Source organism: Boleophthalmus pectinirostris, unplaced genomic scaffold (assembly GCF_026225935.1).
Source record: "Boleophthalmus pectinirostris isolate CB_2022bp ecotype Guang Dong unplaced genomic scaffold, ASM2622593v1 HiC_scaffold_4, whole genome shotgun sequence".
NCBI classification, from domain to species: domain Eukaryota; kingdom Metazoa; phylum Chordata; class Actinopteri; order Gobiiformes; family Gobiidae; genus Boleophthalmus; species Boleophthalmus pectinirostris.
In genome coordinates this window covers 30,954,603-30,975,642 of record NW_026571353.1, presented here as the reverse complement: position 1 = coordinate 30,975,642, position 21,040 = coordinate 30,954,603, and the positions used below count along the sequence as shown (strand labels likewise).

At 37.5% G+C, this 21,040-nt stretch overlaps 1 protein-coding gene across 1 annotated transcript in view; it reads left to right on the top strand.

The window, feature by feature from the left end:
* grid2 (glutamate receptor, ionotropic, delta 2) overlaps positions 1-21,040 on the top strand; it is a 1,594,008-nt gene that overhangs the window by 1,556,319 nt on the left and 16,649 nt on the right. Inside the window, exon 15 of the mRNA XM_055161426.1 lies at positions 2,973-3,213. Within this exon, the coding sequence (XP_055017401.1) occupies positions 2,973-3,213 (241 nt within the window). The remainder of the gene's footprint in view (positions 1-2,972; positions 3,214-21,040) is intronic.

Here is a 21,040-nt window from a genome sequence, read left to right as displayed (position 1 = left end):
AGTAGGGATGTAATGATATCCCAATCGCACGATACGATATTATCACGATATTTTGGAGATGGACTCTTTTTTGCTTTTAAAATACCCTGATCTCACAATCCCAAGGTTTCAAGTAAAAAACATATTTCTTCATGTTGTTTATACTAAAATGAATCATGAGCTATGTAGTTCCTGATGTTTATAAGCTGTTGCTACTATAAAAAATGCATTTAAGCAAAGAAACTTCTGATTCGATATATTGTGACAGTCCATGATATTATTCTGAGACTTTTGACGATACGATATCACAAAATTTTGAGTACTGTCACAGCCCTACGATACAGAGTTGTCAAGTATCAAAAATCAGATAATTGATACTTAAACCGGTATCGAAACTAGGGGTGTAACTATATCCAAGTCTCACGATACGATATCATCACAGTATGAACGTCACGGTACAATATTTACTGCGATATCATGGGAAGTACGATGTTTTCATGATATACATCTCACGGTAAGATATTTGTTGCAATATTTTTTGGACAAAACTGTTAATGTGCTACTTTTTCCTCTTAAAATGCCTTGACACGACTTACTCCAAAGAACTAAGACTTAAACGTGTTTAGAACTGTTATTTCTCCTTGTAGTCTACACTGAAATGGAGCAAAGGATCATGGTCTATGTAGTTCTCTCTGTCTTTATTTTTTAGCTATCGCTGCACCATAACTCTTCATTTAACCAACGAAACTTGTAATTCGATATATTGTGATGGTCCACGATATTATTATGAGAACTTTGACGATACGATATCACAATATATTATCCCTAATCGAAACTAGATACTATTTTGAGCAAGTATCGATACTAAAAAGTCATTCACATTCAGAGGACAGAAATGAACATTTACTGAATAGATTTAAAATGAAGTATAAGAGCACATAGACTAGTATATGCCCAAGGACCACTGTGGAACTTAAAAGGATGACTGAGAGATTACAAAAATATAAGACCATGTGGTAATATAAAAGAAAGTACTATGATTTAATGTTGAACGTCGCAAAGAAAGAGTCATTTTTTTTATTATCATTGTGGTATCTGAATCTGTTTTGAGCATAGAGTCTATTCCTTAGTATCAAGTTTGAAATTTTTGTATCACAAAAGCACTACACCAGTTGCAGTACTCTTTCTTAACGCTCTCCTGGTCTCCCTATTTCAAACACCTACAGTTTAGCTGCTGTATCCCTCTGTTTTGCTACCTCTAACCTCCTGCAGATTGTCTTATATCAGCCTTTGTGTGCCCATCCAAATGAACGCGGCGCTTTAAATAATACGCTGAAGGCAAACAGAGGGACCCCATCAACCTCTGAGCGCTATCCTCAGTGAAGTCATCAATCCAGCGCTAAAGCCGCCCTGCGTAATGACATTGTGGCAGTGTACCCGCTCCGTGCTGCTGCAAAACATATTAATGCTAGCCATAATGAGTTTGACAGCCCAATGTGGCTGTCAGGAGGCAACCCGAGCTGTGGCTTAGACAACACTGCCCCCACATGGACGGCGGAGGGAGTGTGACTGCAGAGGGTGGTGCAGTGGTGTAATCATATGGAAAATGTCTACTAGAAGATTGAGTTAAATACTAAAGGTGAAAGTAAAGTCATTTTGTGTATAATGTTGCCTCTAATAGATTTATTACTATAATACGTGTATGCCTGACTGCTGTTTTTAAATAACCGGCCTGACAGTTTTGTTTTGTTGAGGTCAGACTCCAAATTCAAGCCATACCTTTGTTCTTTGAGTGACAGATTTTGTAGTTTTTTAACTCCTACTTGAGTGATTTCTTGGACCACTACTTCGTACTTGCATAAAAGTCATTTTAATGTGTAAAGCTTCACATTTTATCCAAGAAAAAAGTTTAATTTGGGATATTTTCATTGCACTGAAGAATAGGGGTATGCAAAAATATCAGAATATCGATATATCGTATTGTTTAATGTGATGATACAGTATCGATATCGTGGGCTGCTGTATCGATATATATCACCAAGAGTATTTTTTGATATAGTTTACTAAATAATTTTGTTACAGACCTACAGTTGTGTTGCTTGTTGAGATGCAAAACTTTTGACATTTTCACAGTTTTGACGATTAAAATGTTGCACAAGAAGTGGTTTTACAAAGACTTTTAGTATCACAGACATTATTTTGCCTTTATTTTATACTGAACTGTATCGATTCAATTTGAAATATATCGTACTGAAAGCTCACTATATAGAGACATGCATCGTATTGTGACCTATATCGGAAACTTCCCATGATACCCACCTCTACTGAAGAATATCGAAAACAGGCATCCTAAGTGTGAGTAGGCTTGCATCTCCACAAACTACTTCTGCTTGTTTCCATGGAAATGTTATTCATTTGACTAATATATTTCACACTATGTCATAAAATTTGTATATCCCCATGAAGAATTTTCCGAGCTTTCCACCATCATCAACCCTCATCAAAAACATGCCTGAAAAGGTTTGCATGTTTCAGTCTTTTAATGATCTCTCTCGGGCACTATTCAAACTCTCCTTACAGTGAGATGTAAGATTTCGCCTAATACTCGGCCCACAAGCCTACGTCATCTGCTCCCACACGAAAATTCTCCATAAATATACAAAAGTATGATACAGAATTGTACAGCTCGACAACCCTGATACGATGCGCAGTAATTTAAGGCGGAGTGACTTAAGTGCGGAAAGCTGAGGAAAGGGAAACTCAAAACGTAGTGAAATTCATAAAACATTTAATTTTAATATGTTGTTTTTGGTGAATATATTATCTTCAAAACATTTAATGGTAACATACTCATCAAAATATGTCATGTGTTAGCAGTTATTACCCCACAGAAGTAAAATCCCCCTTCGTTACACACAACTTTTGGCAACTTTACCCCACTCTGTCATTAATTCCACGACTCTAAAAAGTCTTGAACTGTTTTTGTCCCTCAGGATCCTGGAGCTTCAGCAGAACGGAGACATGGACGTGCTGAAGCTGAAGTGGTGGCCTCGTGACAGCCCCTGCGACCTGTACAGCTCAGTCCAGACGCGACGCACCGGAAACGCCCTGGACATCCACAGCTTCGCCGGGGTCTTCTGCGTGCTGGCGGCCGGCGTGCTCCTCTCCTGCCTCATCGCCATGGTGGAGAGCTGGTGGTCCAGACGAAAGGGCTCCCGCGTGCCGTCCAAGGAGGTACGTGACTTGTAGTATCTTGTACTGTGAAACCTGTTTAGGATTCAACAAGAGTTTAAACTTAAATTAAATAAGGGCTAACCTAAACCCAGTGGTCCTGATGTAAAGGGGTCTCGTGTCCCGTCCAAGGAGGTATGAGATTTGCATTTGGAAACCTTTTTAGGATTCAGTAAGAGCTTAAACTTAAATTATGCTGTGATAAATAAAGGCTAACCTAAAGCTGGTGATCCTGATGTCAAGGGGTCTCGTGTCTCGTCGAAGGATGTACGAGATTTGCTTTTGGAAATCTGTTTAGGATTAAACAAGAGCTTAAACTCAGACATAAACTTGTACCATTTTGTATTGTGAAAACTGTTTAGGATGGAACAAGTTAACCAGAACTTAAACTATGCATCAGTAAGTGCATCTGTGTCCCATCCAAGGAGGTACGAGCCTGGTGGAGGGCTAGACGAAAAAAAAAAATTGGGATACCAGGGGAAATATGATATAGGATTGAACAATTGTTAACCAGAATTTGAACTAGACTATGCATTAGTAAATATAAGGACCAAACTAGTGTTGTACCATCCAGCTTTTTCAGTTTCGATACATTAAAGTGCCTGATAAATAAAGTTGCGTTTGCCAATATCGATATCAATGCTTCATCATCTACATCTTCTGGTACCTGATTTCAACCAATATCACAGCAGAGACTGAAAATATGCGATGAACTTTTATCCTTGAAACCATTTTTTTTCTGGATTGGAGTTGATATCGGTTACCAGCATCGATATTTGTGCATCCCTGATATAAACCTGGTGAAACGAGAATCAATAAGGAGACTAAAATAAGACTAAACTGATACGTAAACATTGCAAATCATAAAAAAAGGGACTAAATCAGGACTAAAATAATGAAGAAAATAATGGGGGAAGAACCAGGACTTAACCAGGACTAAGGATGCATTCACACTTGTAGCTTCAGATCATAGTGGGACTAAACCCAGAACTAAACCAGGTCTAGAACAGGACCAAATAAGTGTGGACACATCATAAACACATCTTTTCCACAAACAGACCAGTTTATTTTACGTAATATGAGTCATGATAAAACTCAAGTTAGAAGTTGCTAATTAGGGTAAGTAATAATTGTATTTTTGAAGAATAGTTTTTGGCTTGTTGATTAGATTCACCCACTTAGAGATGAACTCTTGGTCATGAGTCTAGCATAGTGTTACCATGGCAACCAACACTTTCATCTCAATAAGTTTATGAAACATTAAAACCATTGCTTTGCCTGCACCAATGCACATACATAGTTGAAAATGTCCTTGGCAAATTCTTTGTAGCAAAAAGTGTGGTTAGGTTTTACTATATTCATATTTTTATTTTTATTTTTTGTTTTGGGGTTTTTTTTACATTTTGAGCCGGCATAATTACTTTCATTACTGCAAGAAAGTTGAGGGTTCAATCTCCAACTCCAGCTTTCTTGCACAGTACACCTCTCTTCTGTCCTTGGGCAAGACACTTCTCTCTCCCTCCTGACCTGTTCTATTGTGTCACAGCGATGTGTGAATGAAGGTTGGAGCAACCACAGATTGGCAGCCAGGCATCCGTCAGTCTGCCCCAGGGCGGTTTGCGGAAGCACAGCTCAAATTTGCATTGATATATAAATAGAAACATCAGTAATAACTAAGATATCTAAAAAGTTGTAAAGTACCAATACACAGAGTAAAGTAGTTACTATTGCATTGTTTAAAGATACTATACGTGCCCTCTACTGGTGAAAATGTAATTAACTTACTAATAGTAGCTTTAAATTTCCTATATTACACAAAATTGACTTCTGTGAGCTTTAAGGCATGTTATGTGAGCTTCAAGTTGTGTTTTGTTTCATTCACATGTTTGAGTAATCCTTTATTATTAGTCTGTCTAAAGCTCAAAATGTGCTGTTCCATCTTGAGATCTCATGAAGCTGTAGTTTTCTAGCCTGATTCATCAACTGGTTTCACTTTGTGGAAACTGTCTGACCTCGCAGCATTAGGATTCATTCAATCGACGGTAGACCAGTACATTTTTATTTAACCAATCTTTGCGATTTTGTCATGACATATGTAATGCACCAAATCCCGTAGGAAGAAGAGCAATAACGTCTTTCCCTTTGATAAAATTCACCAAACATTCTCTTTGTTCCGGCTTTAAATCCTCAATCTCGGAAATCGTTGCCAACACAGAATGTCTGGTTTCGTCTACATCCATCTTGACCGCTTTGTTTACTGTTGTGCTGTACCACAAAAGGGACCCAGACAGGTGCTTGAGTTTGACGTCATGGCTTCACAGCTCTTCACTGATTGGCCGGTGCGCAGTCTACAACTTCTGGGATTCTTGCAAACTGTCTAGTGTATTCTGATTCCTGACCTAGTCGCTGGAGAGAAATGAAATTGAGTGGATGCACTAGTTTTCAATTTAACAACTACTTTTTACCTTTTGTTTAGCAGCGATTGGTAATTCTAGGGCTGAAATCATCCAAATGATTCTAGTGAAGGTGAATGGAGTTTAAAAGCACAGTATATCACCTCTTGTATTGCCACGTGACATCACAAAGTGGAACAGTGTGTTTTCTGTTAGAACAAGAAGCCTCTTTAACACAAGAACCCCTAAATGTGCAGGGTTTTTGTGTTAAACGTGTGAATGAAAAAAAACACAACTCTAATTTTGTTTGTGATGAGTAAACAACATTATAACATAGATCAGAAAATAGCGTTGTATGGGCCCTTTAAGTCTGTCTATTCAACAAATCAAATGCATGTGTAAAATAAGGACAGCTCTATCCATAGTAAGTCTATTCTGAGCAGGTCTGAAGCCTCTGCACTGCCTCTGTCAGTGCACGGGGCTGGGGGAGGTGTGAAGTGGTCCGTAGCTTAGAGCAGAAAAATGTAGCATTAGCGCTTAAAAGCACTAAGCCTTTTTGGAGCGCCGATAAGGAAGGTAATTTTCTCAAAGTCAAGATGTATGACGAACCCAGATTAGAGGAGGGAGGGCTGCACCGCGACAAAGTTGTGATGCTGACGAGTCTAGATAAAGTCTCCAAAATACTGTAAAAGTACTCTTAACACTGTACTCAAGAAATACTACCCCATATAAAAAGTATATCACCTACTTAAGTGTTCAACCATGGGCAGCTGTGACGACAATCGCTGCTTATTCACTGTTTGTGGAGTGAATGAATAAAGCATTGTAAAGCATCTTTGAGTGTCCAAAAATATATACATTTCATGCTTCATTATTATTCTTAAAGGTGCATTGCATAACTTTTCTCGTGGATATTCTGCCATCTGCTGGTTTCCATGGTAATGTTATTGCTTTGCCTGGGATGTTTGGTGTTTCTATTGCTCAAAAATGCAATAATTCTCTTTGTAAATAGGGTTGCCTCTCCACAGATCTGACCTTGACTCCTTTAAGAAAGATGGGATTCGTCTGTGGAACATTCTAGACAAAGCAATAATAACTCTACACCGTAAATTTCTTTGATCCAAGATTTTAAAACTTATATCTTAGGTTATTCATCTTGTTTTCAGATTTATTATGTACTTACTAGTTCAGAGACAGTTTAATTCTAGTCTAGAGGCGGTTTATTTTAAGATGTCTTGCTGCATGGACAGATAATTTCACTACTTTTAAGTCATGTTCTGATAGATTTATGTGTTTATATCTTAAATTGTTGGTCAAGCTTTTCTGCAGTGCATAAAAACAAGCAAGTTTCTGGTGTAGGACCCTGCACCAGAAAAATTATACAGTGCACCTTTAAACTAGAAGCAGGCAAATCTAATTGTAATGTTGTGGAGATATGATTCATTTGACAGGAATGTTCCTCAGTACAGCATTCCCTAACTTGTCTATCTCCATGCTACAAGCAGGTGACACAGTAGTATTAGTAGTTTAAGCAGTAGTATTTTCAGTTATTACCGTATTTTTCAGACTATAAGGCACAATAAGTTTTAAGGAGCAATATCAATCATGTTGAATTCTCTTGTTTATTTTCATACATAAGGCACACCGGATTATAACGCACATTAAGTGAAACAACCGGACGACACTTAAGACTGATCCTTTAGCCCAGGCGTCCACGATCCATTGGCAGATCGTGGCGTAATTCGCCCAGTGTTGCCTCCATGTCTTGGTGAATTTGTATTATGAATGTAAATGTGGGTGGATAATTAAAGTTTTTTAGTTTTTTTTCCCTACAAGGAGGACTCAAATATACAGTCAGTAATGATGTGTTTAATTCAGCTTTGCGCACATTTGTTTACATTTTACAGAAACAAAACTTAAAACCACATGGCTAATTTGCATAAACTGAATCTGAAAAAACAGCTCGCTCCTTGTGCGCTGATGTGATTCAGCTTCTGTTGGACTAAAGGACATGACTTACTCCACGAGACTCCTGACTAGAGTAGCTGTAATGCTCTGACAATCCATCAAGCAGTGTGGCTTCGTAGTTTACCAAAGTCATACTACAACATTTTGACACATTTTTGATTTTTGACACATTTTTGAGCATCGTGTACCACATAAAATCGGTTCAAGGTCAGTAAGAGCAACCAGAATTAGTACATAAGGTGCACCGGATTATGGGGCACACTGTAGATTTGTGAGAAAAAGATTTTAAGAGTGCCTTATAGTCCAAAAAATATGGTACATTTTAAGGCGCTTGCTTGTTGCCTGGAAAGTTCCACGGTGAGGCATTAACCGTCTTGCAAATTGCCGAACAGCAGGTCTTTTTATTGGAAAGTAAATACCTTGAAATAAAAAAGCAACTCTTCTAAAAAAAAAAAAAACATTTGCTCAGCTACTTTTACAAATTATTTCCAGAAACTCAAGACCTCAGCTCTGGTAGAATCCTGCGGGTGCTATATTAAACCTTTGTGATGTAACCTCCATTGATTCGCTCACATCGTCTTTCTGCGCTCCGAGCTGTTTGAATGAGCAAGAGTCAGAGCGAGGGGCAGCCGATGCAAAAGTCATGTTAATACTTCCACTCATATTCGCCGTATCCTTGATAGGTGAGCCTACCACAAGTGCTCCCCTATTATGTCTAATCGGTGAGCTTAATGGAAATAACCATCGGATCATCAGACTGATAAAGGCGTGTAGATATTGCGCTGCCAAAAGCACATTCGCTAAAGTAAATTAAACGGCTAATTAAACGTAGCGGAGAGGGTATTGTTTCACTGTTGTAATGGTTTAGGCCTAATTAGCTGATGTTTTCTGTCAGCTAATTGTATGCTCTGTTAAAGCAGTGTGGCAACGTACAGAATGCAGAGCTGATACTTCGCAGCTGATGTCGTCGACGTTTCTCCGGGGCTGTGACGCTAGATGTAGGCTCTTCTGTGTCTGAGACGTCATTAGACTTTAATCTGCGCTTTATTTTAACCCAAATAACCTGTGTTTTTTTTTATTTTAACCCATTCTAACCTGTACTTTATTTGAATCTGTGCTTTATTTTAACACAATCTGAGTGTAAAGATCTGATTTAACTGGAAGTACAAGGTGAGATGAGTTGCATTTAGGGTGACCAGATGTTCCTATTTATCCAGCACAGTCCCAGTTTTGATGCTTGTGTCCCCTGTCCCAGCAGATTTATCCAAAACCAGTGATTTGTCTCAGTTTTATACAAGAAATGTCCCAAGTGTCCCTATTTTTGACCAATTTGACACCAGCCAACAGTACAGCGAGGCATACATTGAAATTTGTTGAGGCAAAATACAGAAAAGCTACTTAAAAATGACTAAAACACAAAGAAAATGTGATTATACTGACTCACCACATGTTAGTCATGAATGGTCTCTGGATAACAATTTAATTACACACTCATTTCACATTTTTATTATTACCAACCACCAAAAAAATAGGGAAATAAATAAATAAATAATACAACTGCTTCCAGTTCTGGTTATCTAGTAGCCTACCAAATTAATAACACAAGTTTCCATAATTCAAATTTATAGAGATGTGCATGTCTCAAGAACAATGGGGAAAAACAAACAATAAATAGAGTAAAAAACAAAACAAAACAAACAAAAAACAGTGCATTACAGTGAGAGCTCCAAACTGAAGTTCACCTAGGGCCCCACAATTGCTATCTGTGTGATGTATCTGTATGAACGAGTTTTCAGACCATCTTAAACTTTTTTGACAGTTTGCTAATGTGTGCATTGTGTCATGGTAACTGCTGAACATTCCGGCAAAAGAGATATATGTAGAACACCCCCAGCGTGATGTCAAAGCAAAGGGCGATGTGTATGTATGCCTCTCAGTTATTACATGTCCAGCCAAAACCACACGCTTTGACAAAACTTTACAAAAAAATGTCCATCTGGAATTGTATCCCGCCTCCCTGATTTCAAAAGCGTTTGATTGACAGGCTGATTAACCAATCAGAGACACATGTGCTCTGTTCTTGTCAAAACAAACATGCCGGATTACAAATAAAAAAAAAAAAACTACAAAAAAACACAAAGGATTGAGAAACAGTGTGGATTTTATGCACATGTACACAATCTCTCCAGGTAGGAATTCCTCAGCATCCTTCTTACAGCCGTGCATAACCGTCACCGTGGCAACCATCGCATCCTTATCTGACAGCGACAATATGGACGCTGCCTTAATCTTTATAAACATTCGCCTCAGGTTTTGAATCTCTTCTAGTTTGCGTTCACTCCTATCACCTCTCCACTAATGTAATCTTAATGCTGTTTTGATGATGGAAATTCATTTTGGAAATGACACAAATGAACTGGTGTCAACAGAATAATAAAGCGTGTTGGTTTTTCAAATGAGTAAAAGGCAAAGGGGGAAGAGTAGACAGAAAAAATGCTACTATTGTATATTACAACTAGTGCCTGAAAGAGTAGCCAAAATTGTCTGATTTATTTGAAATTTATTTCAGCTGGAAGGACAAAATCTCAAATACTCAAAATCTTGAATTTTCAAATAATAGACCACAAGAGCAATGCAAAAAACACGTTAAAGATTGTGTAATTTGTAGACTTACAGTGGGAAAAATAAACTTGTACTCAAGTTGTGTTACTTGAGTGAAACATGTTACTCAATTGTGTGTTAAAGTATGGTATCTGAAAACTACTGCAAAAAAGTATTCTTGATAAGTGAAAGCCTTGGTATGTTACACTTAGGTTACGTTCTAACTAGGTTACACTTAGGAGTGTGCAGAAATATTGAAATGTCGATATATCTTATCGTGTAATGTGATGATACAGTATCAATATCGTGGGCTGCTGTATCGATATATCGCCAAAAGTATTTTTTGTATATTTTACTAAATTATTTTGTGAAAGAGCTACAGTTTTGTTGCTTTATCAGAGAAAGGAAATTAGTTTATGTGACACATTTGACATTTTCACTGTTTTGATGATTAAAATGTTTGTGTTTCATATGAACTTTGCACAAGAAGTGGTTTAACAAACACTTTTAGTATCACAGCCATGATTTAGGCAAATTGTTTCCAATAGGGTGATTCATCTATGTTTACACTGAAATGAATCACCCTATTGGAAACAATTTGCGTCCAGACAAGTCGTTTCTGTGTCCACAGTCAGAGCCTTCCAAATCCACAGAGTAACGCAAAACGGCCTGAAACGCTAGTCACACGACTGTTTTCCACAATAGCATCACATGTTCGATGTCACGAAGTGAATCAGGAAGGCGCAAGTCACAGTGACATGGTCCAATAAGGACGCAACTAGAGCTCCTACATCCATCAGCGTATCAACATTTTCAGGCGTCCACACAGTGCCAGATCAGATCCTTACTCAGATGTATTCGTGGGAGCTGGTGTTACCAGATCGTTCCATCTCTGGAAGTTTTCCATTTGATTAGTGTGGACGAACACTGCATCCACAACGAAAATGACTCGAATACGTACTAATGTGGATGGGGCCTGAGCCTTTATTTTTTATTTAACCACATCAAATCAAATTGAAATATATCATCTTGAATTGTACTGAATCGTATTGAATGTTATTGAATCGTAAGCTCATTGTATTGAGATATGTATTGTATCGTGGCCTATGTATCGAGGTATGTATCGTATCAGCATCTTCTGAATGATACCCAGCCCTAGTTACACTACACAAATAGACTACACAAATGTTCTTGTCAAAAATGTTCATATTCTGTGCATATAACTGAAAGGTTTTCATTCCGCACTCTTCTCTCCAATTTATGTCTCTCTTTTTTAATTTTAATCTTCATGATTATTTATGTTTTGATTTGTTTTTATTATGATTTTAATGTATTTCTTATTTCTGTAAAGCACATTGAATTACTTTGTGTACAAATTGTGCTATACAAATAAACTTGCCTTGCCTTGCCTATTCAAATTGTCACCCTTAATAGACTAGTAATGAAAAACTTGAGTCAAATATGAGCTCTGTTACTTAAAAAAAAAGGAACAAGTAGATTTAAACTACTGAGAAGAACAGTTTCTTCAAAAAAAAGTACTTGAGTAAACATAAATGTGAATATTAAAAACTGCAGGTGCCATATTGAGGTGCTATTTCAGACCAGCCTTCTCCGCTTACACAGAGCTACATTCTGTTGTTTGTGAATTAGCCGCAACACACCGTGAAATACCCAATCAGCCTGTGTGCGCCTGATCACCTCAGCAGGGCCATCGCCACAGCCATCACAAACACTGCAGGCATATTATGGGATATGAGGAGGGCTTGTTCTATAGGCTGTATTTATCCCTGCTGCATTGCAAGAGGGCGTATTATGTTTCATTGGGGTGTTTTTAAGAAATTATTAGATAGCATTTATGGCATTTTACACTTATTTTACAACTTAGAAACTAAATTGCAAACCTTGATCATACATTTTGCTTTTACAATCACATGATCGAGGTGTAAAAAAGTGTAAACTGTAGTAATAACATACTATCTTTTAACGTTGTACCTATGAATCTGCAGTGGTTTGATTCCAGCTCTGACTGGCACATACACTTGTTCTGCCCTTGGGCAAGACGCTTGAAAAGACACCAAAAGCCTCACTTCTATCAGGCTACCCCAGAGCAGCTTGGCTATAGATGTATGATCGTAAGGTTTAACATGAAGGAATAATGCACATACAGAGCCTGTTAAAGTTCACTGTGTAACTTTTCTGGTGTGGGTCTGACCTGTTTCTGTCCATACAGATGTCATTGCAGTGCCTGGAAAGTCCCACAGCATGGCATCACACTTATGTATTTAGTCAGTTACTATTTTATTTTATTTTATTTTTTTCATGCTAAAGACATACCTTGAAAAACATGCATTCTTATTGTGGCTTGCCCCTCCTCCCCACTGAGCTGACCTGTAACTTGACCTAATAGCATCACCTATTTATCTGAACGGAGATAAAAATTTTAATCCCATTCTTTCAAACATAGCTATCAAAACAAGCAGTGGACACCAGAAAAGTTACATACAGTAGTTAACCCTTTTAGATCGAAGGTATCGTAGACAAGATGTGATATCGCATATGATACTGATTGTAGGAGACAGGACGGGTGCACTGTGTGGTTGAGGGTGTGGGTGTGTTGCTCTGGTGCAGAGGGGGCGGGGCTCACGTGGGCAGGTGTGTGTGCATGTGTGTCTGTGGAATGGTGTATAAGCGGGCACTTACCTGTCACCCAGTTTTGGTTGAAGGTCAGGGCTGCATGGCAATAATTTCTGTTAACCGCCACTCTTCCTCTATATTTTCCAACTAGTTCTATCCATCTTCTTCTGCGCTGTGATAGCTGAGTATCTGGTAATAAATATACAAAATGCATTCTGGATCCCAGCGTATTTGTTTACAACAGCCTCCAAGCGCGTCACAAAACTACGACCCCAGGACTCACTCTGATCTTCCCGAGCGGCTGTAAGGTTGGTCAAGAAGCTGCTACACCGATCTATGATTCATGTTTTATATAACCGCGCATAACTTTCCAACTATAAACGATAGAAAGTTACTTTTTTCTTCCTTCAAAAGTTATCCTACATTACACGCATGCTGCTTGATGATGTAGGGAAAATGATTGTCCAATAGGAACTTTGTTTTCTGCCAAATTCATGCACTCCATCCTTTTTCATTCATCCAAACTTTGCCAAAGATTGTAGTGCAGGGGTCTCCAACCTTTTCCCCAAGGTGAGCTACATTTACAAAACAAAAATTCCAAAGAGCTACTTATTTTAGCAGTCACAGGAAATAAAGTATATATAAGAGCCATGGCAAGACTTAGATGGGGTACGATTAGACAATAAACCATTGTTTATTTATGAGTGCACAAAGTCAGACATCAAAATGATTGATTCACAATAATAATAATAGGCATTTAATTCATCATATTTGAGTTACTCAGGACAATACGTGTAATTCAGAAATCCCTTGGTGAGCTACTTGAAAGAGGGTGGAGAGCTACAGGTAGGTCCCGAGCTACAGGTTGGAGACCCCTGGTGTAGTGAGTCAAAATGGTCGACTGCTCTGAGCGTCTATGTTTGTAACAGTGTAATGGCAAATTACGCATCTTGATCTACATAATTGCACATTCCTTGCTATTTTTCATTTGATAGGTTTATTTCAGTCCAAAAATCCAAATGTAATAAACACCGTGGAAATGCAGGAAGTGATGTGGCTCTGTGCCCTGGACCTGACACGAGCTGTTTCCATGACTTTCACCAGTAAAGTCATAGGGCCATTGCACTTTGTTTTGTTTTGTTTTGAGGGCAATAAGGATATTTTTAGTTTACTTACAGACTTGATATTTTGCACTTTTGTAGCTAAAACCCTATATTAAGCGTAAATTAAGCACGTTTTTATGTTTATACATGTTGGCTGTGTGTTTTGTATGAAAGAGTGAATTTTATTTAGCTTTTATTACAGCCAAATGACACGACTACAGCAAGTAGATTGCCAGATAACAGGTTGTACTGAAAAAGAAGGATGTATAACACTTCATTAGGAGGTAAAAGGGGAGTTTTAAAAGCAAAATTAAGAAAAAAATCCAAGCGAGAACAAATGTACTAAAATTGCCCTTAGGTCTTGTGTTTAAAAAAGCAAACTTAAATGCAAAATTAAATTACTACTACTACCACAATGTAAACTGTAAATGAGCCTCGTGAAAAGTACTGCAACACAAATGTTTTCAAGCTCAAACTTCTTTTTTCTTGTCTTTGCAAAGCTGTTTAAAATACATAAATGAATTCCTTGATACTACGCCCGCAAATTGCACAAACTCTGAACGCGCTGTGCTCTGATCCGGAATACAAATACACAACACAAAACCCCATATACGGTCATTGGTATTCTACGGCCGCCCAGTTCCGCCTGTGATTTAGATACCAACATTTGGGAGATGCGTTTTTATTATCAACTTAGCCACTGCTGCAGCCCTCTGACTTCTAACAGCAATCTTATCAGCACCAATACAGCCCAACACCAATCCCCACCACCTTTTTTCTCCTCGGCGGGTTTTGAAGTAAATAACTAATCAAAACTGTGAAATTGGTGCAAAGTGTGGCAAATCTCATATGCAAAGCAGGCCCACAGAGGAGGAAGCAGGAAATTAACTGTGAAATAATATTTTTTGGAGCCAATGCGCTTGTAACAGTTTAATTTTGAGACTAGACTGATCCCTTCCTGAAATAAATTTAAGATTGATGAAGTAGTAGATTCTGAGTGTACATTTCCCTTGATGCTGCTTCAGATGTGGTTTCAACTAACTGACTACAAATACTCACGTTATTGTATTCTGCGTAGTACTTTTTGAATAGATATTGTACTTCAGTAATTCACGAATATTTTGTCCATATAATTAAAGGTGTTCTACCAGATTTTTTTACTGTCTTAAAAACGTGAAAAATACATTAGTTCATTTTAAACAGTTTCCAATGATCCAAAGTTTGTCCTCGCTTAACTTTTGCAATCAGAGCAGCCTAATTATTCACCATGAAGTGCTTTTTACAAACCTCGGAGATCAGATTGTGTTGGAGTTTTGCCGTCGAACTAACAACAACTAGCATGCTAACACACACTTCCTGATTATCGGACAGTAAAACGTTTTAAAATTTGAATTATTTAGACCTCAAGAGCTGCTTATACGTTATGTCTGTACTGGGGCAAGACTAATTTTGTTAAAAAATTGGGTACAGGACATTTAATCAGCTACATTTGCATTGCCTGCTCTGATTGACCAGAGCTCAAAGATTATGAAAAATGTGATTTAAAACAACTTTAACCTTTTGCAACTGTTAATTTAATCAGGTTTTGTATAAAAGACTGATGTTGTATCTGATAGAAGACTCTCTCTAACATTGCCTTTTATTTTGATATGATCATAAACGATCCATTTTGTGCTTTCTTTATCATTGTTATTAATGTGTATGACCATAAATGAAAACAAACAACAACAAAAAATCTTATGTTATTTTATTCTCATTGTGGTTTATTTTGTACAATCATAAACGATAAACTTTTGTGCCTTCGTTAACATTAGTGTTAGTTTGTACAACCATAAATGGAAAAAACTAAACAGAACTGGCAAATTTTAAAAAAATGTATACGATACAATACATACCTCAATACAAAGACTATGATAAGATACGTACCTCGATACAAAGGCTACGATACTGTGGGGAAGCTGGCCAAAGGGGTCAAAGTAGGAGGCAGATGACACAAAAAAGGTGTCTTTATGCAGACAAAATTTATTTTAAAAACAGACTTCTGGATTTAACCCCAACAAAAGTACAAATAAACAGAAAATAAGTGAAAAACCAACCCAAAACCTACACAGAAATCTCTCCCGAATTGATGACACCTGCTTTGCTTTTATACCCCGCCCAGCAGGAAGTACCTCCCCCCAGGTGAGTATCCAGGTAACTCCCAAAGCAAAGCAAGTCCCCTTTCAAAATAAAAATGTCTGACCTAAACTAACATGAATTTAAAATGAGACAAAGGCCCACTTTGTCACAGATACAATACATATCTCGATAAATAGGCTACGATACGATACATACCTCGATACAAAGACTATGATACAGTACATATCTTGATACAAAGACTACGATACGATACATACCTTGATACATAAGCTACGACATGATACATACCTCGATACAAAGACTACGATCCGATACATACCTCGAAACGCGAGCTACAACACGTACATACCTCGATACAAAGACTACGATACGATACATACCTTGATACATAGGCTACGATACGATACATACCTCGATACAAAGACTACGATACAATACATATCTTGATACAAAGACTACGATACGATACATACCTCGATACATAGGCTACGATACGATACATACCTCCATACAAAGACTACGGTACAATGCATAACTCAATACAGTGAGCTTTAGATGCGATACGATATATTTCAAATCGATTTGATACGGTTAAAAAAAATTAAGGCTAAATTGTGGCTGTGATATTAAAAGTCTTTGTTAAACCACTTCTTGTGCAAAGTTAATACGACAAAACAACCATTTAAATCATCATAACAGTGAAAATGTCAAATGTGTTACATAAACAAGTTTCCTTCCTCTGAATAAGCAACAAAACTGTAGCTCTTTAACAAAATAATGTTGTAAAATATTCCAAAAAATACTCGATACAGCAGCCCACGATATCGGTACTGTATCATCACATTAAACGATATTTCAATATTTTTGCACATCCCTACATGTAACCATACTTTTTTTTTTTTTTTTTACTTGAGTACAGATTTTCAGAGTTAACCCGTCTTACTCCTGTAGCCTGTAGAGATATAAAACCAAATGAGTTTTAATGAGCACGTTTGGGCCCTGGGTTTGTAATGGATATTCTGCATACGTGGTGGTGTAGTGGAGTGAAAACACAGGCTAATTGAAGTGCGGAGTGGAGTAAGGAAAAGAGATGAAAATGAGATCTCGCTAATAGCTAGTGCCATGCTAATTTAAAGCTACTACAAGCGGATCTAATAAAGGCAATTTAAAGGATGCGTCACGGAATTAGAGCAGGTAGGAGAATAGGGAATCTGCGAGTTTTGGACGTGTGCATTTGGACAGGAGACTAAAAATAGAATGAGTGATAAAATGAAATGGACTACCACATGTTTTTATAATAAACTCCTCAATTTTCTAGGTCACAGTTAAGATTTTAGTACCATTGGTTTATGACACATGACTTCGAGGTGGGTAGAGTAGTTAAAGTACGTTTGACAAGTTGGAATAAACATTTGACTAAGAAACAGTTGAGTTCATTACATTTAAGATTGTACAAGGCAAGTCATAGCACAATTCGAACTCACAGTAATTCAAAGTGCTTTACAGAATAAATAATACATTAAAATCACAATAAAAACAAATCAAAATATAAATAATCATCATATAATTAAAAAAGAAAGAGAGAAAGACAGTAAATGAAAGACATATTCACAGCTAAACGAAACAGTTTTGAGCCAAAGTAGAGACCTGTCTCACTAGGCCCGTAATAGATTTTAAATTATTGCGATAAACGATAATATTGACATTTTGAGACCATTTTCAACTAATATAATGACCATGGAATAAAAATGCAAATACACCCTCTCAAAGATCAATAAACTTGACTTTCTAAAGAGCATTTAACACAGGAACTGCAACACAACCAAAAACTACAGGCCTAAATAAAACAGACTTGTTAACATAATAATATCCAAATGTAGTCGGGCTTACAGCAAGGATTTGTTAACAAAAATGCACTTGAACAAACCATTGTTGAACCAAGCACAACCAAAACAATAAATAAATGGATTATTAAGTCTCTGTAACAAAATTGTCCTTAAAAGTTATTTTAGTCGTTGACATTGGAATATTGTGTCTCGTCTCTCTGTGGCTGCTGCTGTGAGCCTCGTCGTTTTGGTCTTGAAGTGTTCGTATTAACTCGCGCTACATGATCCTGTTTTGCTATGAGAGAGCCGTTGTTCTGTCTGGTATCGTGTCTGTGTCTTGTGGGATTTCAGTGGATTTCTGGCTCTCCCTGTGGCTAGGCCTGTTGTGTCGATCAGGTTTGGGTGTATGTCTGCTGCTGGGGTTTGAGCCATTTCTTCTCGGCGTTTGCACACTTGCTGCATTTGACACATGCGTCTCACAGCTCGTCCGCAGAGGCCAGTGAGCAGGCCTTTACAGTATCTAACCTGCTGGAGACAAACGCATGGATTAAGTCTCTCCAAGTCTGCTTTAGACTGTAAACCTTTGATTTTTGCTGTTTTTAGATAGAAGCCGGCTGCAGATGTTATTGATTTGATGTGGCTGTTAAAGTTCAAGTCTGGGTCCATTATTACCCCGAGATTTCTAGTCTGATTTGAAGGTTTTAGAGAGAGAGACTGGAGGTGACTGCTGACACTGTCTCTTTGTGTCTGTGCGCCAAAGACAATGACTTCAGTCTTGTCTGAGTTTAGCTGGAGACAAAACATGTTATTCTTTCTTTCCCAGTCTGGCCATTTTTTAGGTTTCAAACCATGACCTCACACTATGGAATTTCACATCTCTCAATCATGAAGTAGAGTAGGCCAAAACTCCTTTAATGTACACAGAAATGATTGTTTGACAAATAATGTTATTAAAAAATACTTACATTTTGTTGAAATCATGTTTAACTTATCAGAAAAATGTGTTTTGTAAGCATAAATTGGTCCACATTTTTGATAGAACCCTCCTCGTGTGATAACATCAGTGTGAAACTCTCTAAAATCGAATTGAAATTGAAACCACTTTGTGTAATTTTCAACACATTTTTTCAACATTTCTTCACAAACTTCTTCTCAGTTGGTGTAAAACTATCATTTATATTTACAGCAGGTGTTACAGAACTAAATTAAGTAGAAATTAGAGAATCGTCAAAACCTGTCATACGTGTAAGAGTATCATAACTTCAAAATAATATTGCTCAAGTAGAATTACAAAGTAGTGGTCAAAGAAATAACTCAAGTAAGGTTAATAAAGGATTGGAGAAAAATACTCAAGTAAGACTGAAGTGAAAGAGTAACTGTTGGGATGTAACTGATTTACAATTTGTAATTTAAAGTTAATGTAATTGGAAGGACACAATATTAAAACATGTTAAAAATCTGGTATTTTTAAAGGATAGATCCAAAAATCTTACAAAACTCATGATGGAATGACCAACATAAAGCTTTTTGTCACTTGTAGACTTACTCACAGTGAGAAGAGTAACCAAAACTTGTACTATACTGTTACTTCAAGTACTCAGGTAAGGGTGAAACTACAGTATGTTGCCAGGAAAGTACTCTAAAAAGTACTATTTCTTTAAAAACGTTACTCAAGTACATGTAACTTAGTCCTACCCACCTCTAGAGTGTGAAGGGTCCATCACTTGCTTTTTTTCCATGTAGATGTTATTATTTTACTTTAAATGTTCCATACTATGGGATATTTATTGCTAAAAACACCTTATTACTTCTCTTGCTTGTCTCCATGGAAATAAATAGCCCAAGTTTACTTAATACTTAATTGATAAACTTGCATTCACAGACGATAACATTAATTTCCACCTTTTCCTGGCATTAAAAAGTGCTTTGTCACCATTATAAGCAAAGGAATGTACAAAACTGCTATACATTCTTTGCCAGTTCCTAATAAGCCAATTAAATCTGGTGACACGGACAATATTTACCTTTAATTCCTCCTCCCAATTGGAATGTTGACAATTTCCACATTAGCGCTTCCAGGAGTGGCCGTTGTATTTCACTTAGCGGACAGCAGTGGCCGCAGAGAAGAAGATAAGAGGATTTCGCTCTCATCAGTAGATACACAATGTCAAATGTGTTATTAGCTTGTTTGATAAAGCGCGTTCGCCGTTCCAGGAGCTTTGTTTGCCGTGCTAATTCCTCTGGCGTACATAGCGTCCCCTGATCACCCGTTTCAAAGCGCTGCCGTATGAATCAGGCCTCCTCGGGGCTGTTTGCTCATTGATTTGTGTAATTGTTCACTTTTATTTGCCCTCCCGCTGTCTTGGGCAGATTTACGAGCAGAGCGAGCGTGGGTTCACCTGAGCTCCGCAGGTACAGCCAGGGATATATTTAACTGCCAATTAGCTCGCTCCCCGTGCATGTGGCTTTAAGAGGTTCTTCTGGAGCAGCGGGGAGTGCACGGCGACAGGTGGGGTACAGTGTGGAGGGGCACTCGTTGGTTCTGTAGGCTGTACGATGGGAAAAAATTTTATTTATTAGCGATATAACAATAACCAAAATATTGTGATATCATATCGTCAAAAGTCTCACAGTCATACCTTGGGCTGTCACATTATATCGAAACTCAAGTTCCTCTGCTTAAATGCATGGTTTTATAGTAGCAACAGCTTATAAACATTGGGAACTACATATCCCATGATTCATTTCAGCACAGACAACATGTAGAAATATGTTTTTTACTAAAATTTTTTGAATTATGACAGAAATAATTCACACCAAAATCTTGTCAAGGTATTTTAAAAGCAAAAATGTGTCCTATCTACAGTTATATCAGCCTCTCTAAAACGGGAGTCTCCAATATTTTTCCTCCAGTGAGCTACTTTTACAAAATTAAAATGCCAGAGAGCTACTAGTTTTAGTGGTCACAAGAAAATAAATATAAGAGCCACAGCGAGTCTTAGATGAGGTACAGTCAAATGCCTATAAAACATAAACATTATCTATAGTAGGGAACAAAGTTAGGCATCAAAATGATACATGCATAATAGTCATAGGCATTTAATTCATTTAATCAAATTTTACTTATTCAGCACAATACGTGTAATTCAGAAATCCCTTGGTGAGC